Here is a 13,968-nt window from a genome sequence, read left to right on the forward strand (position 1 = left end):
CTCCAGGCACTTACCCATTGTCTCTCGAGACAAGGAGGCCAAAGAAGAGTATAAATGGGTGGTTGGCAGTCAGCACAGACCCGGTGGGCCGAAGGGCCTGTTTCAGTGCTGTATCTCTCTATGACTCTATGATTGGAGTTGTTTGTTTGGGTGTTAGAATATTTTCGTGATGCTTTTCGAGTTCAGGTTAGGGTCTGTGTCTAAGGGTGGTTGGGATCAGGGAAAAGATTACTGTTGAGGTTATGTTTGAGAGTGGGAAGGGTATTCCAGAGTTATTTTCTGGGTTAGGGCAGGGTCCAGTGTGATTCGGGTCAGGATTTGGGTTGGAGGATGTTTGGTTAGTGTTTAGGGTTAAGTTAAACATAAGCAGGAGTGAGCCATTCAGCCTCTGCAGCCTGTTCTACTATTCCATTAGAGCATGGTTGATCTGTCCCTCAACTCCATTGACCCATCTTTGCTCCATATACTTTGATAACCTGACCTCTGGGGTCAAGAATTCCAAAGATTCGCAAGCCTCTGAGTAAAGAAATTTCTCCTCATCTCTGTCCTCAGTGGCTTTCCCCTTATTTTGAAATTGTGCCCCCTGGTTCTAGACTGCCAAACCAGGGGAAACATCTGAGCTGCATCTACCCTGTCTATCCCTTTAAGTATTTTGTAGATTTCAATGAGATCACCTCTCATTCTTTGAAACTAGAGAATACAGGCCCAGTTTCCCCAATGTCTCTTCATAGGACAGTCCCGCCATCCTGGGAACAAGTCTGGTGAACCTTCGTTGCACTCCATAATATCCTTCCGAAGGTAAGGGGACCAAAACTGCACACCAGGTGTGGTCTAACTAAGGTTCTGTACAATTGAAGCAAGACTTCACTACTCCTGTACTCAAATCCTTTTGCGATAAAGGCTAACATATCATTAGCCTTCTTAATTGGTCACTTGAGGTAAAAGCTAGCATTTCATTAGACTCTTTGTGTTCTGTTCGTGTCCACTAGCTTTTCGTGATTTGCCCACTTGGGCTCCCAATTCCTATGCTCCTCCTCCACAGTTCCTAGTCTCTGACCATTTAGAAAATACACCAATTGGCCTTTCTAGGGTCAGAATTGTAACCGTCCTGTATAATAATTTTAGGTTGCAATAATATTTTTGTTAACCTGTAAAAACACACCCCCTAGATAAACAGGGACAGTTCTCAACACCAATGCTAACTTTGCTATCATTTACTCCTATTAAATTATACTTACTAATATTCCAGCTCACCATAGGCACTGGAAGAAGAAAAGGATGTTGCACCGCTGACAATGAAATCCTTTTTCGCCGCTCGGCGCGTTCGCCTTTGGGCAAAAGGACAGACATTTGCACGGCCAAGTAAATATTCCTTGTACTTTGTTTTACTTTTAAAACATGATTAATGAACGGTGCAATTCTATCTGTGTATATATAAAATGTATTTTGAATGATTTATTAAACTGTAGCTGAGGCTTGGACTTTGGAGGAGGGAGTGGTGCCTTTTAAAGCTTCCCAAACACATAGCGAGTGATAGACAGGCAGGAGGAGCCCAGTAACAGGGGGCGGGGTTGTTACCCCATCAGTAGGTGTTTCGCACATTGCTTAGTTGAACTTGCAGTGGAAAAAGCGCTTTATCCCTCCCTCTCCATCACCGACACTTGGGATAACTTTAGACCCGCGCGATTCAAAGTTCCCCTCTCTCCCTATCCCATCTTTGGAATTTCGCAAAGTGGATTTAAAATAAAAAATCTACACACAGACTGTCGAGAGGAAATCAAGATGCAGGGGTGTAATGGAGTGGACAATGGTAGGTTTGCAAAATAATTAAGTATAAAAGAAGGGAGCGGTTGGAGGGAATTCCTGATTTGTAATTTATCCGATGCTTTCAAGGGAAACGTCAAACATCGGAATGCTGCACTATTCTTTCAACAAACCAGTCTGATCTTTGCTTATGTCTTGTTGGGTAGAATTGATGGTCCGTTTAAAGCCGGCTGAAGCTGAGTTGTGGTCGGGATTTCCCTTCTCTCTCTCTCTCTCTGCTTCGTGCTGTGTGAATTATATTTTTTTAGCTCTCGCTTTCTGAAGTTGACATTTGCCCAGCTCCTGTCGGTCATGTCGCGTGTTTCCTCCTAGATTAAACTGGGGAAAGTATAGTTTCCGACGATGTTGTTTGAGAGGGGGGCCATCATGCAGAGAGTGTTGTTAATCCATGCAGCGCAGAGTTTGTAAAGTGGAGTGCTGCGTGGAGGTTAAATCCTCTCGCTTTGACGCCCAGCTGTTTCCATGGGGTGGTATTTCTCAGTTGTTTTTTTTTAAAACTTTGTGTGGATGTGCGTGTGTTTTACATTCCCTTCATCAAGCTACTGCATGCCAGCATCAGAACTGTCATTTGAGAGAAGCACCCGCCCGAGCAGTGAATAGGAATCATATGGCTGCAGTCGAGACAGATCACAAGCTCTCTATCACGAGAGCCGAGTCATTTTTTGAAACAAATATTTTGCTGCATTTATAAGAGATGTCTTTTTTTGGAGGGGAGGGGGCGCAGATGGGATTTGGTCAGCAGCTATTCATTCAACCACCCCCTGCAAAATTTAGCCCCATCTCTCATCAGTGAATGATACCGCCCTTCGGCCCATCGGGCCTGTGCCGGCCCGTTTGAAAGACCTGTCACTTTCCCCATTGCCCTGCAAATATTTGCCCTCCCCAGTGCGTTTCCATTCCCTTTTGAGAGTTATTATTGAATGTATTTCCACCGTCCTTTCAGGCGCTGGATTCCAGCTCACAACAACCCGATGCAGTTGAAAGAAAAAGTTGTTCTGGTGCCGGTCAGGGCGCAACTTGGAAACTCCGCGCTGTTTCAATGGGACTGACTGCAGTCTCAGCTTTAAACCAGCACCCCCTGAATCATGCTGGAGGACTGAAAATGTTGATCGGGAAATACTTTTTTTTTTAAGCCCCCACCAAGTTTTGTTCTTAAAAAAAGCCCAAAGCCTCAGCTGCATTTCCTAGATAAACGTTTGTCTTCTCCCCCGCCCCACCCCCTGCTATCGAAACTCCAGCAACTTAAAAATGCAGCTGCCAGTCAAAATACCGGGGATGCTGGAAATCTGATACAGAAGCGGAAAAATGCTGGGAACACTCCGCTGGGAGAGAGAAGCAGTATTAACATCCCCGTTCAGAACCCCTCTGATGAAACGTTAACTCGGTTTCTCTTGTCCGGTGACCCGACAGGTCAATCCCGCAGTTATTTCTTGTCGATTTCTCGATCGAGAGGGACTTGCTTGGAGATCGAGGCTGGTCTTATCTCTTCAATTGGGTGTACCTCGCTTGACATCGCCAGTCCCGGCGCATTCTGCATTCCCCGACCCTCAAGTTTGAAAAAAAAAATCAATTATTATCGTTTTTTAAGTCACCAATTTAACATACGTGGACTGGATTGATGTGCGAGTCCGGCGCTGAATGAAGAGACACAGACGAGCTGTGTCACGTTCAGAGGCAAAACTCGTCCAGCTAGTTACTGGGGCGTGTGCCTGTTGGTATTCAATCATTTTCTTCCAGGCAAGCGGGGTCACCGGCCTTTATAATGGGTTGTGCGCAAATGTCGAGGCAGAAAATGCAGCTCTTGTTGGTATTCCTGTGTCATACATGTGTGTGTTTGTGTGACCTGCAAAGCCCCGAGTGGACTACAGGTGGCGGCATTTCACACTGTCCCTGATTTAAATCGCCTGATCGCACTATTAAACCACAGGTGACTGAGTCCCCACAACTTATCCTACCATTGACATCCACTCTTCCCTGTCGCCAGCTGACTGTCAAAAACTCCAGCAGCCTTGGCTCAGTTGGTAGTTCTGTCACTTCTGCCTCAGCAGATTGTGAGTTCAAACCCTACTCCAGAGAATTGAGCCAGTAACTAGGCTGGGATCGGTGCAGTACTGAGGGAGTGCTGCACTGTCCGAGGTGTGGTCTTTCAGATGCGATGTTGAACTGAGGTCCCTGTCTGTCCTCTCGGGTGGGTGTAAATGATCCCACAATACCATTTTGTAGAAGAGCCGGGGAGTTCCCCCCTGCCCCATGTCCTGGTCAATATTCATCCCTCAACCAACATTACTAAACAGATTATCTGGTCATTACATGAGTTACATGTGCTGTGGATAAAGGGGAACCGGTGGATGTACTGTACTTAGATTTCCAGAAGGCATTTGATAAGGTGCCAGATCAAAGGTTATTGCGGAAAATAAAAGCTCATGGTGTATGGGGTAACATATTGGCATGGATAGAATATTGGTTAGTTAACAGGGTCATTTCTGGTTGGCAAGATGTAATGAGTGGTGTGCCACAGGGATCAGTGCTGGGGCCTCAACTTTTTACAATTTATATAAATAACTTAGATGAAGGGACTGAAGGTATGGTTGCTAAATTTGCTGATGACACAAAGATAGGTAGGAAAGTAACTTGTGAAGAGGACATAAGGAGGCTACAAAGGGATATTGATAGGTTAAGTGAGTGGGCAAAGAACTGGCAAATGGAGTATAATGTGGGAAAGTGGGAAATTGTACATTTTGGCAGGAAGAATAAAAAAGAAGCATATTATCTAAATGGTGAGAGATTGCAGAGCTCTTTGATGCAGACGGATCTGGGTGTCCTGGTGCATGAATCACAAAAGGTTAGTATGCAGGTACAGCAAGTAATTGGGAAAGCTAATAGAATGTTATCATTTATCGTGAGGGGAATTGAATACAAAAGTAGGGAGGTTATGCTTCAGCTATACAGGGCATTGGTGAGACCACATTTGGAGCATTGTGTACAGTGCTGGTCTCCTTATTTAAAGAAGGATGTAAATGCATTGGAGGCAGTTCAGAGAAGGTTTACTAGACTAATACCTGGAATGGGCAGGTTGTCTTCTGAAGAAAGATTGGACAGGCTAGGCTTGTATCCGCCGGAATTTAGAAGAGTAAGAGGCGACTTGATTGAAACATATAAGATCCTGAGGGGTCTTGACAGGGCGGATATGGAAGGGATGTTTCCCCTTGTGGGAGAATCTCAAACTAGGAGTCACTGTTTAAAAATAAAGGGTCGCCCATTTAAGACAGAGCTGAGGAGAAATTTTTTCTCTGAGGGTCATGAGTCTTTGGAATTCTCTTCCTCAAAAGGCGGTGGAAGCAGAGTCTTTGAATATTTTTAAGGCAGAGCTCGATAGATTTTTGATAAGCAAGGGGGTGGAAAGTTATCGGAGGTAGGTGGAAATTTGGAGTAATCAGTTCAGCCATGTCCTGCTCCTAATTCGTATGTTCGTATGTTATCACATGGCTGTTTGTGGGAGCTTGCTGTGTGCACATTATAACATTACAACATGTAGTGGCCATTTCGGAGACATGGGTAGAGCAGGGGCAGGAATGGATGTTGCAGGTTCCGGGATTTAGATGTTTCAGTAAGAACAGAGAAGATGGTAAAAGAGGGGGGAGGTGTGGCATTGTTAATCAAGTAGAGTATTACAGCGACAGAAAGGACGTTTGAGGACTTGTCTACTGAGGTAGTATGGGCCGAGGTTAGAAACAGGAGAGGAGAGGTCACCCTGTTGGGAGTCTTCTATAGACCTCGGAATAGTTCCAGAGATGTAGAGGAAAGGATAGCGAAGATGATTCTCGACAGGGGCGAGAGTAACAGGGTAGTTATTATGGGGGACTTTAACTTTCCAAATATTGACTGGAAATACTATAGTTCGAGTACTTTAGATGGGTCAGTTTTTGTCCAGTGTGTGCAGGAGGGTTTTCTGACACAGTATGTAGACAGGTCAACCAGGGGCGATGCCACATTGGATTTGGTACTGGGGAATGAACCCGGCCAGGTGTTAGATTTAGATGTAGGTGAGCACTTTGGTGATAGTGATCACAATTCGGTTAGGTTTACCTTAACGATGGGCAGGGACAGGTATATACCGCAGGGCAAGAATTATAACTGGGGGAAAGGAAATTATGATGCGATTAGGCAAGATTTAGGATGCGTAGGATGGGGAAGGAAACTGCAGGGGATGGGCACAATCGAAATGTGGAGCTTATTCAAGGAGCAGCTACTGCGTGTCCTTGATAAGTATGTACCTGTCAGGCAGGGAGGAAGTTGTCGAGCGAGGGAGCCGTGGTTTACTAAAGAAGTTGAAGCGCTTGTCAAGAGGAAGAAGAAGGCTTATGTTAGGATGAGACGTGAAGGCTCAGTTAGGGTGCTTGAGAGTTACAAGCTAGCCAGGAAGGATCTAAAGGGAGAGCTTAGAAGAGCAAGGAGAGGAAACGAGAAGTCATTGGCGGATAGGATCAAGGAAAACCCTAAGGCTTTCTATCGGTATATCAGGAATAAAAGAATGACTAGAGTTAGATTAGGGCCAATCAAGGATAGTAGTGGGAAGTTGTGTGTGGAATCAGAGGAGATAGGGGAAGCGTTAAATGAATATTTTTCATCAGTATTTACAGTAGAGAAAGAAAATGTTGTCGAGGAGAATACTGAGATTCAGACTACTAGGCTAGATGGGGTTGAGGTTCACAAGGAGGAGGTGTTAGCAATTTTGGAAAGTGTGAAAATAAATAAGTCCCCTGGGCCAGATGGGATTTATCCTAGGATTCTCTGGGAAGCCAGGGAGGAGATTGCAGAGCCTTTGTCCTTGATCTTTATGTCGTCATTGTCGACCAGGAATAGTGCCGGAAGACTGGAGGATAGCAAATGTTGTCCCCTTGTTCAAGAAGGGGAGTAGAGACAGCCCTGGTAATTATAGACCTGTGAGCCTTACTTCGGTTGTGGGTAAAATGTTGGAAAAGGTTATAAGAGACAGGATTTATAATCATCTTGAAAAGAATAAGTTCATTTGCGATAGTCAGCACGGTTTTGTAAAGGGTAGGTCGTGCCTCACAAACCTTATTGAGTTTTTCGAGAAGGTGACCAAACAGGTGGATGAGGGTAAAGCAGAGGATGTGGTGTATATGGATTTCAGTAAGGCGTTTGATAAGGTTCCCCACGGTAGGCTATTGCAGAAAATACGGAAGTATGGGGTTGAAGGTGATTTAGAGCTTTGGATCAAAAATTGGCTAGCTGAAAGAAGACAGAGGGTGGTGGTTGATGGCAAATGTTCATCCTGGAGTTTAGTTACGAGTGGTGTACCGCAAGGATCTGTTTTGGGGCCACTGCTGTTTGTCATTTTTAAAAATGACCTGGAAGAGGGTGTAGAAGGGTGGGTTAGTAAATTTGCGGATGACACGAAGGTCGGTGGAGTTGTGGATAGTGCCGAAGGATGTTGTAGGGTACAGAGGGACATAGATAGGCTGCAGAGCTGGGCTGAGAGATGGCAAATGGAGTTTAATGCGGAAAAGTGTGAGGTGATTCACTTTGGAAGGAGTAACAGGAATGCAGAGTACTGGGCTAATGGGAAGATTCTTGGTAGTGTAGATGAACAGAGAGATCTTGGTGTCCAGGTACATAAATCCCTGAAAGTTGCCACCGAGGTTAATAGGGCTGTTAAGAAGGCATATGGTGTGTTAGCTTTTATTAGTAGGGGGATCGAGTTTCGGAGCCACGAGGTCATGCTGCAGCTGTACAAAACTCTGGTGAGACCGCACCTGGAGTATTGCGTGCAGTTCTGGTCACCACATTATAGGAAGGATGTGGAAGCTTTGGAAAGGGTGCAGAGGAGATTTACTAGGATGTTGCCTGGTATGGAGGGAAGGTCTTACGAGGAAAGGCTGAGGGACTTGAGGTTGTTTTCATTGGAGAGAAGGAGGAGGAGAGGTGACTTAATAGAGACATATAAGATAATCAGAGGGTTAGATAGGGTGGATAGTGAGAGTCTTTTTCCTTGGATGGTGATGGCAAACACGAGGGGACATAGCTTTAAGTTGAGGGGTGATAGATATAGGACAGATGTCAGAGGTAGTTTCTTTACTCAGAGTAGTAGGGGCGTGGAACGCCCTGCCTGCAACAGTAGTAGACTCGCCAACGTTAAGGGCATTTAAGTGGTCATTGGATAGACATATGGATGAAAATGGAATAGTGTAGGTCAGATGGTTTCACAGGTCGGCGCAACATCGAGGGCCGAAGGGCCTGTACTGCGCTGTAATATTCTGATTCTAATTCTAATTCTAACAGTGCTGACACTTCAAAAGTACTTCATTAGCTGTAAATCTCTTTGGGGCATCCTGAGGTCATGAGAGCCTGTATAAATCAAATTACTTTTGTTTTCTTTCTCTTCCTCTATTTCTCTCTCTCTGTCTCTCCAGAAAACCATTCCAGATGGGAATTAGGGAGCCACAGTGTTTTCAGACTCTGGTTCATGAAGAAAAATACTTTCATTTAGAGTTAATGTTAATAAATTTTGATTATTTGGGGAAAGGTTGGGTTGGAAAAATCACTATGGTTGCTCTGTGTAGTGAGACAGTAAGTGCGTTCAAAAAGAGTGCCTTTCCTTGTGCCAGTTTGAATCTGAAATGTGTAGTAATCGTGCTCTGGATTTACTACATCGGTGTTGTTTAACATTTTACAGATTTCTATCGGGTCCCAACTCAGTTGCCTCCTATCAGGCGAAAGAGCCCCAATTCATCCTTGTAACCCAAACTTTTGATGTTGGGGTGAGTTTTGCAACTCTTCTCTGTCTCACCTCCAGGGTTGGAATGATTTCCTTATGTCCCAGTGATCAAAACTGGCACTGTATCAGGGCGCAGTCTGACCTGGGCATGTATAGTTTGAGCATGATATTCCAAGTTACATTCAACTGACCCAGCAATAAAACTTAGCATTCTACTCACTTTGTGTATTACTGTCCTGGAGGGGTTTGACATGTTCAATGCCAAATCTACAATGACTCCCATATCCCTTTCTCACCGTGCCATCAGCTATTTCCATACCATTGAGAGTATACTGATGACATGTGTTACCTCCCAACAACTGTGGTAACTTCCATTTGCCTGCATTGATTTTCAGTTGCCACTTTATGTGACTTCTCCTGCTATTACCTGGCTGCTTCCTCCAACTCAACTGATCCTCCTTGTTTAATGTTAACCGTTGCCAGACAGGGATGATAGGCTGACTGGTCCTCTTCTGTGCTGCATTATTTTATGCAGTACTCATTTAAAAAGGGATATGGAGCTAATTTGGGTAATTCCAGGTCAGTTAGTTTAACACCTGTGCTAGGGAAAATATTATGATGTTTCATGAAGGATAAAATGATCATATATCCAGATAAAGATTAACAAGTTAGGAGTAGTCAGCATGGATTTGAAATCATGCTATGCTTGGCAAACCTCACAGAATTCTTTGACTAGCTAACGGACATCATAGATAGTGGGGGGGGGAGGGAATTGCAGCGGATGTAGTTTATACAGACTTTAGGAATGCCATTGACAAGATGCCACACAGGAATTTACTACAGAAGGTTAAAAGATAAGGAATTTGGAGGCAGATAGATAATTAGCTTAGCAAATGGTTAGAAAGGAGAAGATAGAAAATATGAGTTAAGATCAATTTTTTTAGGGTGGTTGGAATTGGGTCGTGTTCAGTTCATGAGTCCACTGTGTACATTAATGATATAAATAAAGGCCTAGAGTGGAAGACCAAAGGAAACTGAAGAGGGGTAATGATAAAATGGGAGAATATGGGCTAGAAAGTCACAGATAGAATTTAATATTAGTGTGAGATGATATATTTTGCTTTAAAAAGAAAAGCAGTAATAGAATAGTAGCAGGCTCGGTGCTGTGGAAGAGAAGAGGAATTTGGGGATACAGGATAACAGGATATTAAAAACAGCAGGTCAGGTTGACTAGGCTGTAATATAGCTTACTGAATTCTCAGTTTTAGTACAAGATATGGATATAAAAGCCAAGAGATATTGTTGAGCCTATTATAAAACGTTAATGAGACCTCAATTAGAGTATTGGGCTCCACACTATAGGTAGGATATTGAGACTTTTAGAGAGGGGATAGCACAAATTAAATAGGATGCGACCTGGTATGAGGAAGCACAAAATTGGATTTTCTTTTAGAAACAATGCAGATTTCAACTTCTTCACACACAGTTATGAGACTGTGGAATTCACTTCCAGGCAGAAACCATGTCAGCATTCAAGATCAGATTGGGTTAAGATGGTATGGGAACACGGGGGTAAATGTGATTAGAATTATTTGCTCCCAAGGAGGGTGAACACCAACACAGACTGGTTGGGATGAGTTTTCATGTTATAATTTCTATGTATTTTTGTGTATTGTTATCTCACAGAATGATTGTAACCCACAGTATATATGGTTGTAGCAACGCACCTAGCAAATGTGAGGCCTTATTCCAGAGAAAGCTGTTCCAGTCAATAATAGAGGAAAAAAACAAACATACCTGATCAATAGGGTTAAGTTAGACTCCAGGATAATCACAGCCCTGTGGCATTTTAATTATGTGTCATTGTGTTAGATTAAATCTCCAGCTCAAACGGCTCGCCACTCTTCAAGAATGTTAAAATCTAACACAACAAAAATGGTGCATGTGACCTTGCTGCTGGAGCCCTCCCCGTCCCTGTCTGACTCTCCCTCCCCGTCCCTGTCTGACTCTCCCTCCCCGTCCCTGTCTGACTCTCCCTCCCCATCCCTGTCTGACTCTCCCTCCCCGTCCCTGTCTGACTCTCCCTCCCCGTCCCTGTCTGACTCTCCCTCCCATCCTGGCCGGCTTTCCCTCCCTGTCCCTGTCCGGCTTTTCCTCCAGATCTGGCTTTCTCTTCCTGTCTGGCATTCCCTCCTGGTCCTTGTCCGGCTTTCCCTCCCTGTCTCTGTCCTGCTTTCCCTCCCCGTCCCTGTCCGCCTTTCCCTCCCTGTCCCCGTCCCTGTCCGCCTTTCCCTCCCTGTCCCCGTCCCTGTCCGCCTTTCCCTCCCTGTCCCCGTCCCTGTCCGCCTTTCCCTCCCTGTCCCTGTCCAGCTTTCCCCCCACACCCGCACCGTCCCTGTCCGCCTCTCCCTCCCCGTCCCTGTCCGCCTCTCCCTCCCCGTCCCTGTCCGCCTCTCCCTCCCTGTCCCTGTTCAGCTCTCCCTCCCTGTCCCTGTCTGGCTTTCCTCCCACCCCCACACCGTCCCTGTCCGCCTTTCCCTCCCCGTCCCTGTCCAACTTTTTTCTTCTGGATCTCAATTGGTCTTTCTCCCTTTTAGCTCCACCCCAGCCTTACGCCTTCTGCTTCCTTGATCCCCAGTCCACTTATCTACCTCTTCCTGGTCCTTGTGCTATCTGCCTGTTGATAGCTTCCTTTTCTGAAAGTGCCATCACTCCCCCTCCCCTCAAAAAATTTATTGTTGATCATCTATTCTGCACAACTCCAGCCCTCTTTCTTTTCACCCTTTCTAAGGCCCACAGATGTGCCATAGCCTCCTGGCTGCACAGTCAACTGACCTAAAGCCCCTGTTTGAATCCTTTCAGTCCAGTTTCCTCCCTGCCAAGAGCAATGAAACAACCTGGACCAGAGTCGTGATTCACACTCTCTATGACCATGACTATGGTTCATCATCCCTCCTTGTCCTCCTCACATGTTGCCCGGTTTTTCATATGGCTGACCATTGCTATTCTCCACTCCCTCTCCTCTGATGTCTCGCTTTGTGGGATTAGCTTCATGTGGCTGCAGTCCCGCCCATCTAACCTTAACCAGTTTATCTCCACCAGTGGCATCTCTTCATGCATCCCACAATGTCTTCCAAATCCTCCAAATGATTTATCCTTGTTTTTTTAAACATATTTTTTGTCAAGGGGGCCTTTATTCCTCAGGCCCCCTTTATATACATATTTACATTTTTAAAATAACTTTATTAAAAACAAATAAATAAACCAAAAACTAAATTAAAATGCCATGATTTATCCTTGTGTATCTGCTGCCCCTCGATGGCATCACCTGCGGGCATTGGGTCAGCTTCCATATGCTTGTTGCTTACACCCACTACCTCTTAACCTAATGAGAGTACCTCCGTACTATCAACCATTACAATCCTAGGACCTTGCTCCAGGAGTTCCTCAGAGAAACATGCTCAATCCAACCTCTATTAAAAACCTACATACGACCACAGCTGAAGTACTGAGTGTAGTTTTGAGCTACACGTTATCAGATGGATGTTGAGGCAGCAGAGAGGGTACTGTGCAGATTCACTAAGATGCTGCCTGCTATGAGAAAATACAATTACAGAGGGAGACTTGAAAAAGAGACTCTTTTTCATTGGAACAGAATCTGGTAGTTTGATCGGTGCTTAAATTATGAAGGGATGATTGTAGATAGATAAAGACTTTCCAGTGGTTGAGGTTTCTCAAATGAATCGAGGTGGATAAATGTAAGAGATTTAGAGCAGACAGCAGAAGAAACATTTTTGAATACATAACAGTTGTAAGATTATGGAATGAAATACTGGAATTAGTGATTGAAGCAGAGACCATGTCAACAACTAAGAAGATGTTAGATAGGCGGCTGGCGGAATGGAATATGGGAACAGGTGGTCATATGGGATTAGGTCCACTGTTGGTAATGGAGGTCTGCCACCTAATCCACACCAAGTCCTGGTCACCCACCACCCCTGTGCTCACTGACCTACATTAGTTCCCGTCCACCAAATGTCAGAAAGTCAGAAATGGGGACATTGGCTACCAATCACTCAGTACTCAGCTCCATTCACAACTATTCCAATGATGAAGCAGCTCATGTCGGACTACAGCAAGAGCCAGTTAACATCCAGGCTTCTGCTGCCACATGACAGGTAACATTCACCCTGCATAAGTGCCAGGTAATGACCATCTTGAACAAGAGATGTTCGCTGATGACTGCACAATGCTCAGCACAATTCGGGACTCCTCAGATACTGAAGCAGCCCATGTCCATACGCAGCAAGACCTGGACAATATCCAGACTTGGGCTGATAAGTGGCAAGTAACATTCGTGCCACACAAATGCCAGGTAATGAACATCACAAATAAGAGAATCTAACCAGCTCCCCTTCACATTCAATGGCATCACCATTGCTGAATCCCCCACTATCAACATCCTGGGGGTCACAATTGACCACAAACTGAACTGGATCAGCCACATAAATACTGTGGCTACAAAAGCAGGTCAAAGGCTGGGAATTCTGCAGTTTTTAACTCACCTCCTGTCTCTTCAATGTCCACAATCTACAAGGCACAAGTCAGGAGTGTGATGGAATACTCTCCACTTGCCTAGATGGGTGCAGCTCCAACAACACTCAGTAAGCTCAACACCATCCAGAACAAAGCAGCCTGCTTGATCAGCACCCTATCCACCACTTTGAAGATTCACTCCCTCCACCACTGATGCACAGTGCCAGCAGTGTGTACCATATTCAAGATGCACTAGAGCAACACACCAAGGCTCCTTCGACAGCACCTTCCAAATCCGTGACCTCTACCACCTAGAAGAACAAGGACAGTAGACGCATGAGAACACCATCACCTACCTGCAAGTTCCCCTCCAAGCCACACACCATCCTGACTTGGAACAATATCGCCATTCCTTCACTATTGCTGGGTCAAAATCCTGAAACTTCCTCCCTAACTGTGGGTGTACCTACACCACGTGGACTGCAGCGGTTCGAGAAGGCAGCTCACCACCAACTTGTCAAGGATAATTAGGGATGGGCAACAAATGCTGGCCTTGCCAGTGATACCCACATCTCATGAAAGGAATAAAAAAAACTCAAGAAGCTTGAAACCATACAGCACCAAACAGTTTCCTTCATCAGCGTCCTCACCACCAGACTGAGTATCCACCCATCCAACACTGGCATACTGTGGCTGCAGTATCTTCGAGCTATAGACACAGAACTGCAGCAACTCAGCAAGGCTACAAGAACTGCACCTCCCATCCCTGCCGTTGAGAAGGACAAAAGCAGCAATGTGGTAGGAATGTCATCACCTCCACTTCACACACCATCCTGACATGGATGTATATTGCTGTTCTCACCTACTGT

The 13,968-nt window shown here is 45.1% G+C and overlaps 1 protein-coding gene across 1 annotated transcript in view; it reads left to right on the forward strand.

Annotated features, from left to right (window-relative positions):
• The first annotated feature begins 1,603 nt into the window (after nt 1-1,603).
• plcd1a (phospholipase C, delta 1a) overlaps nt 1,604-13,968 on the forward strand; it is a 122,239-nt gene continuing 109,874 nt past the window's right edge. Inside the window, exon 1 of the mRNA XM_068015721.1 lies at nt 1,604-1,810. Within this exon, the coding sequence (XP_067871822.1) occupies nt 1,783-1,810 (28 nt within the window). The 5' untranslated portion in view covers nt 1,604-1,782. The remainder of the gene's footprint in view (nt 1,811-13,968) is intronic.

This window comes from Heterodontus francisci, chromosome 2, assembly GCF_036365525.1.
Source record: "Heterodontus francisci isolate sHetFra1 chromosome 2, sHetFra1.hap1, whole genome shotgun sequence".
Lineage (NCBI taxonomy): Eukaryota > Metazoa > Chordata > Chondrichthyes > Heterodontiformes > Heterodontidae > Heterodontus > Heterodontus francisci.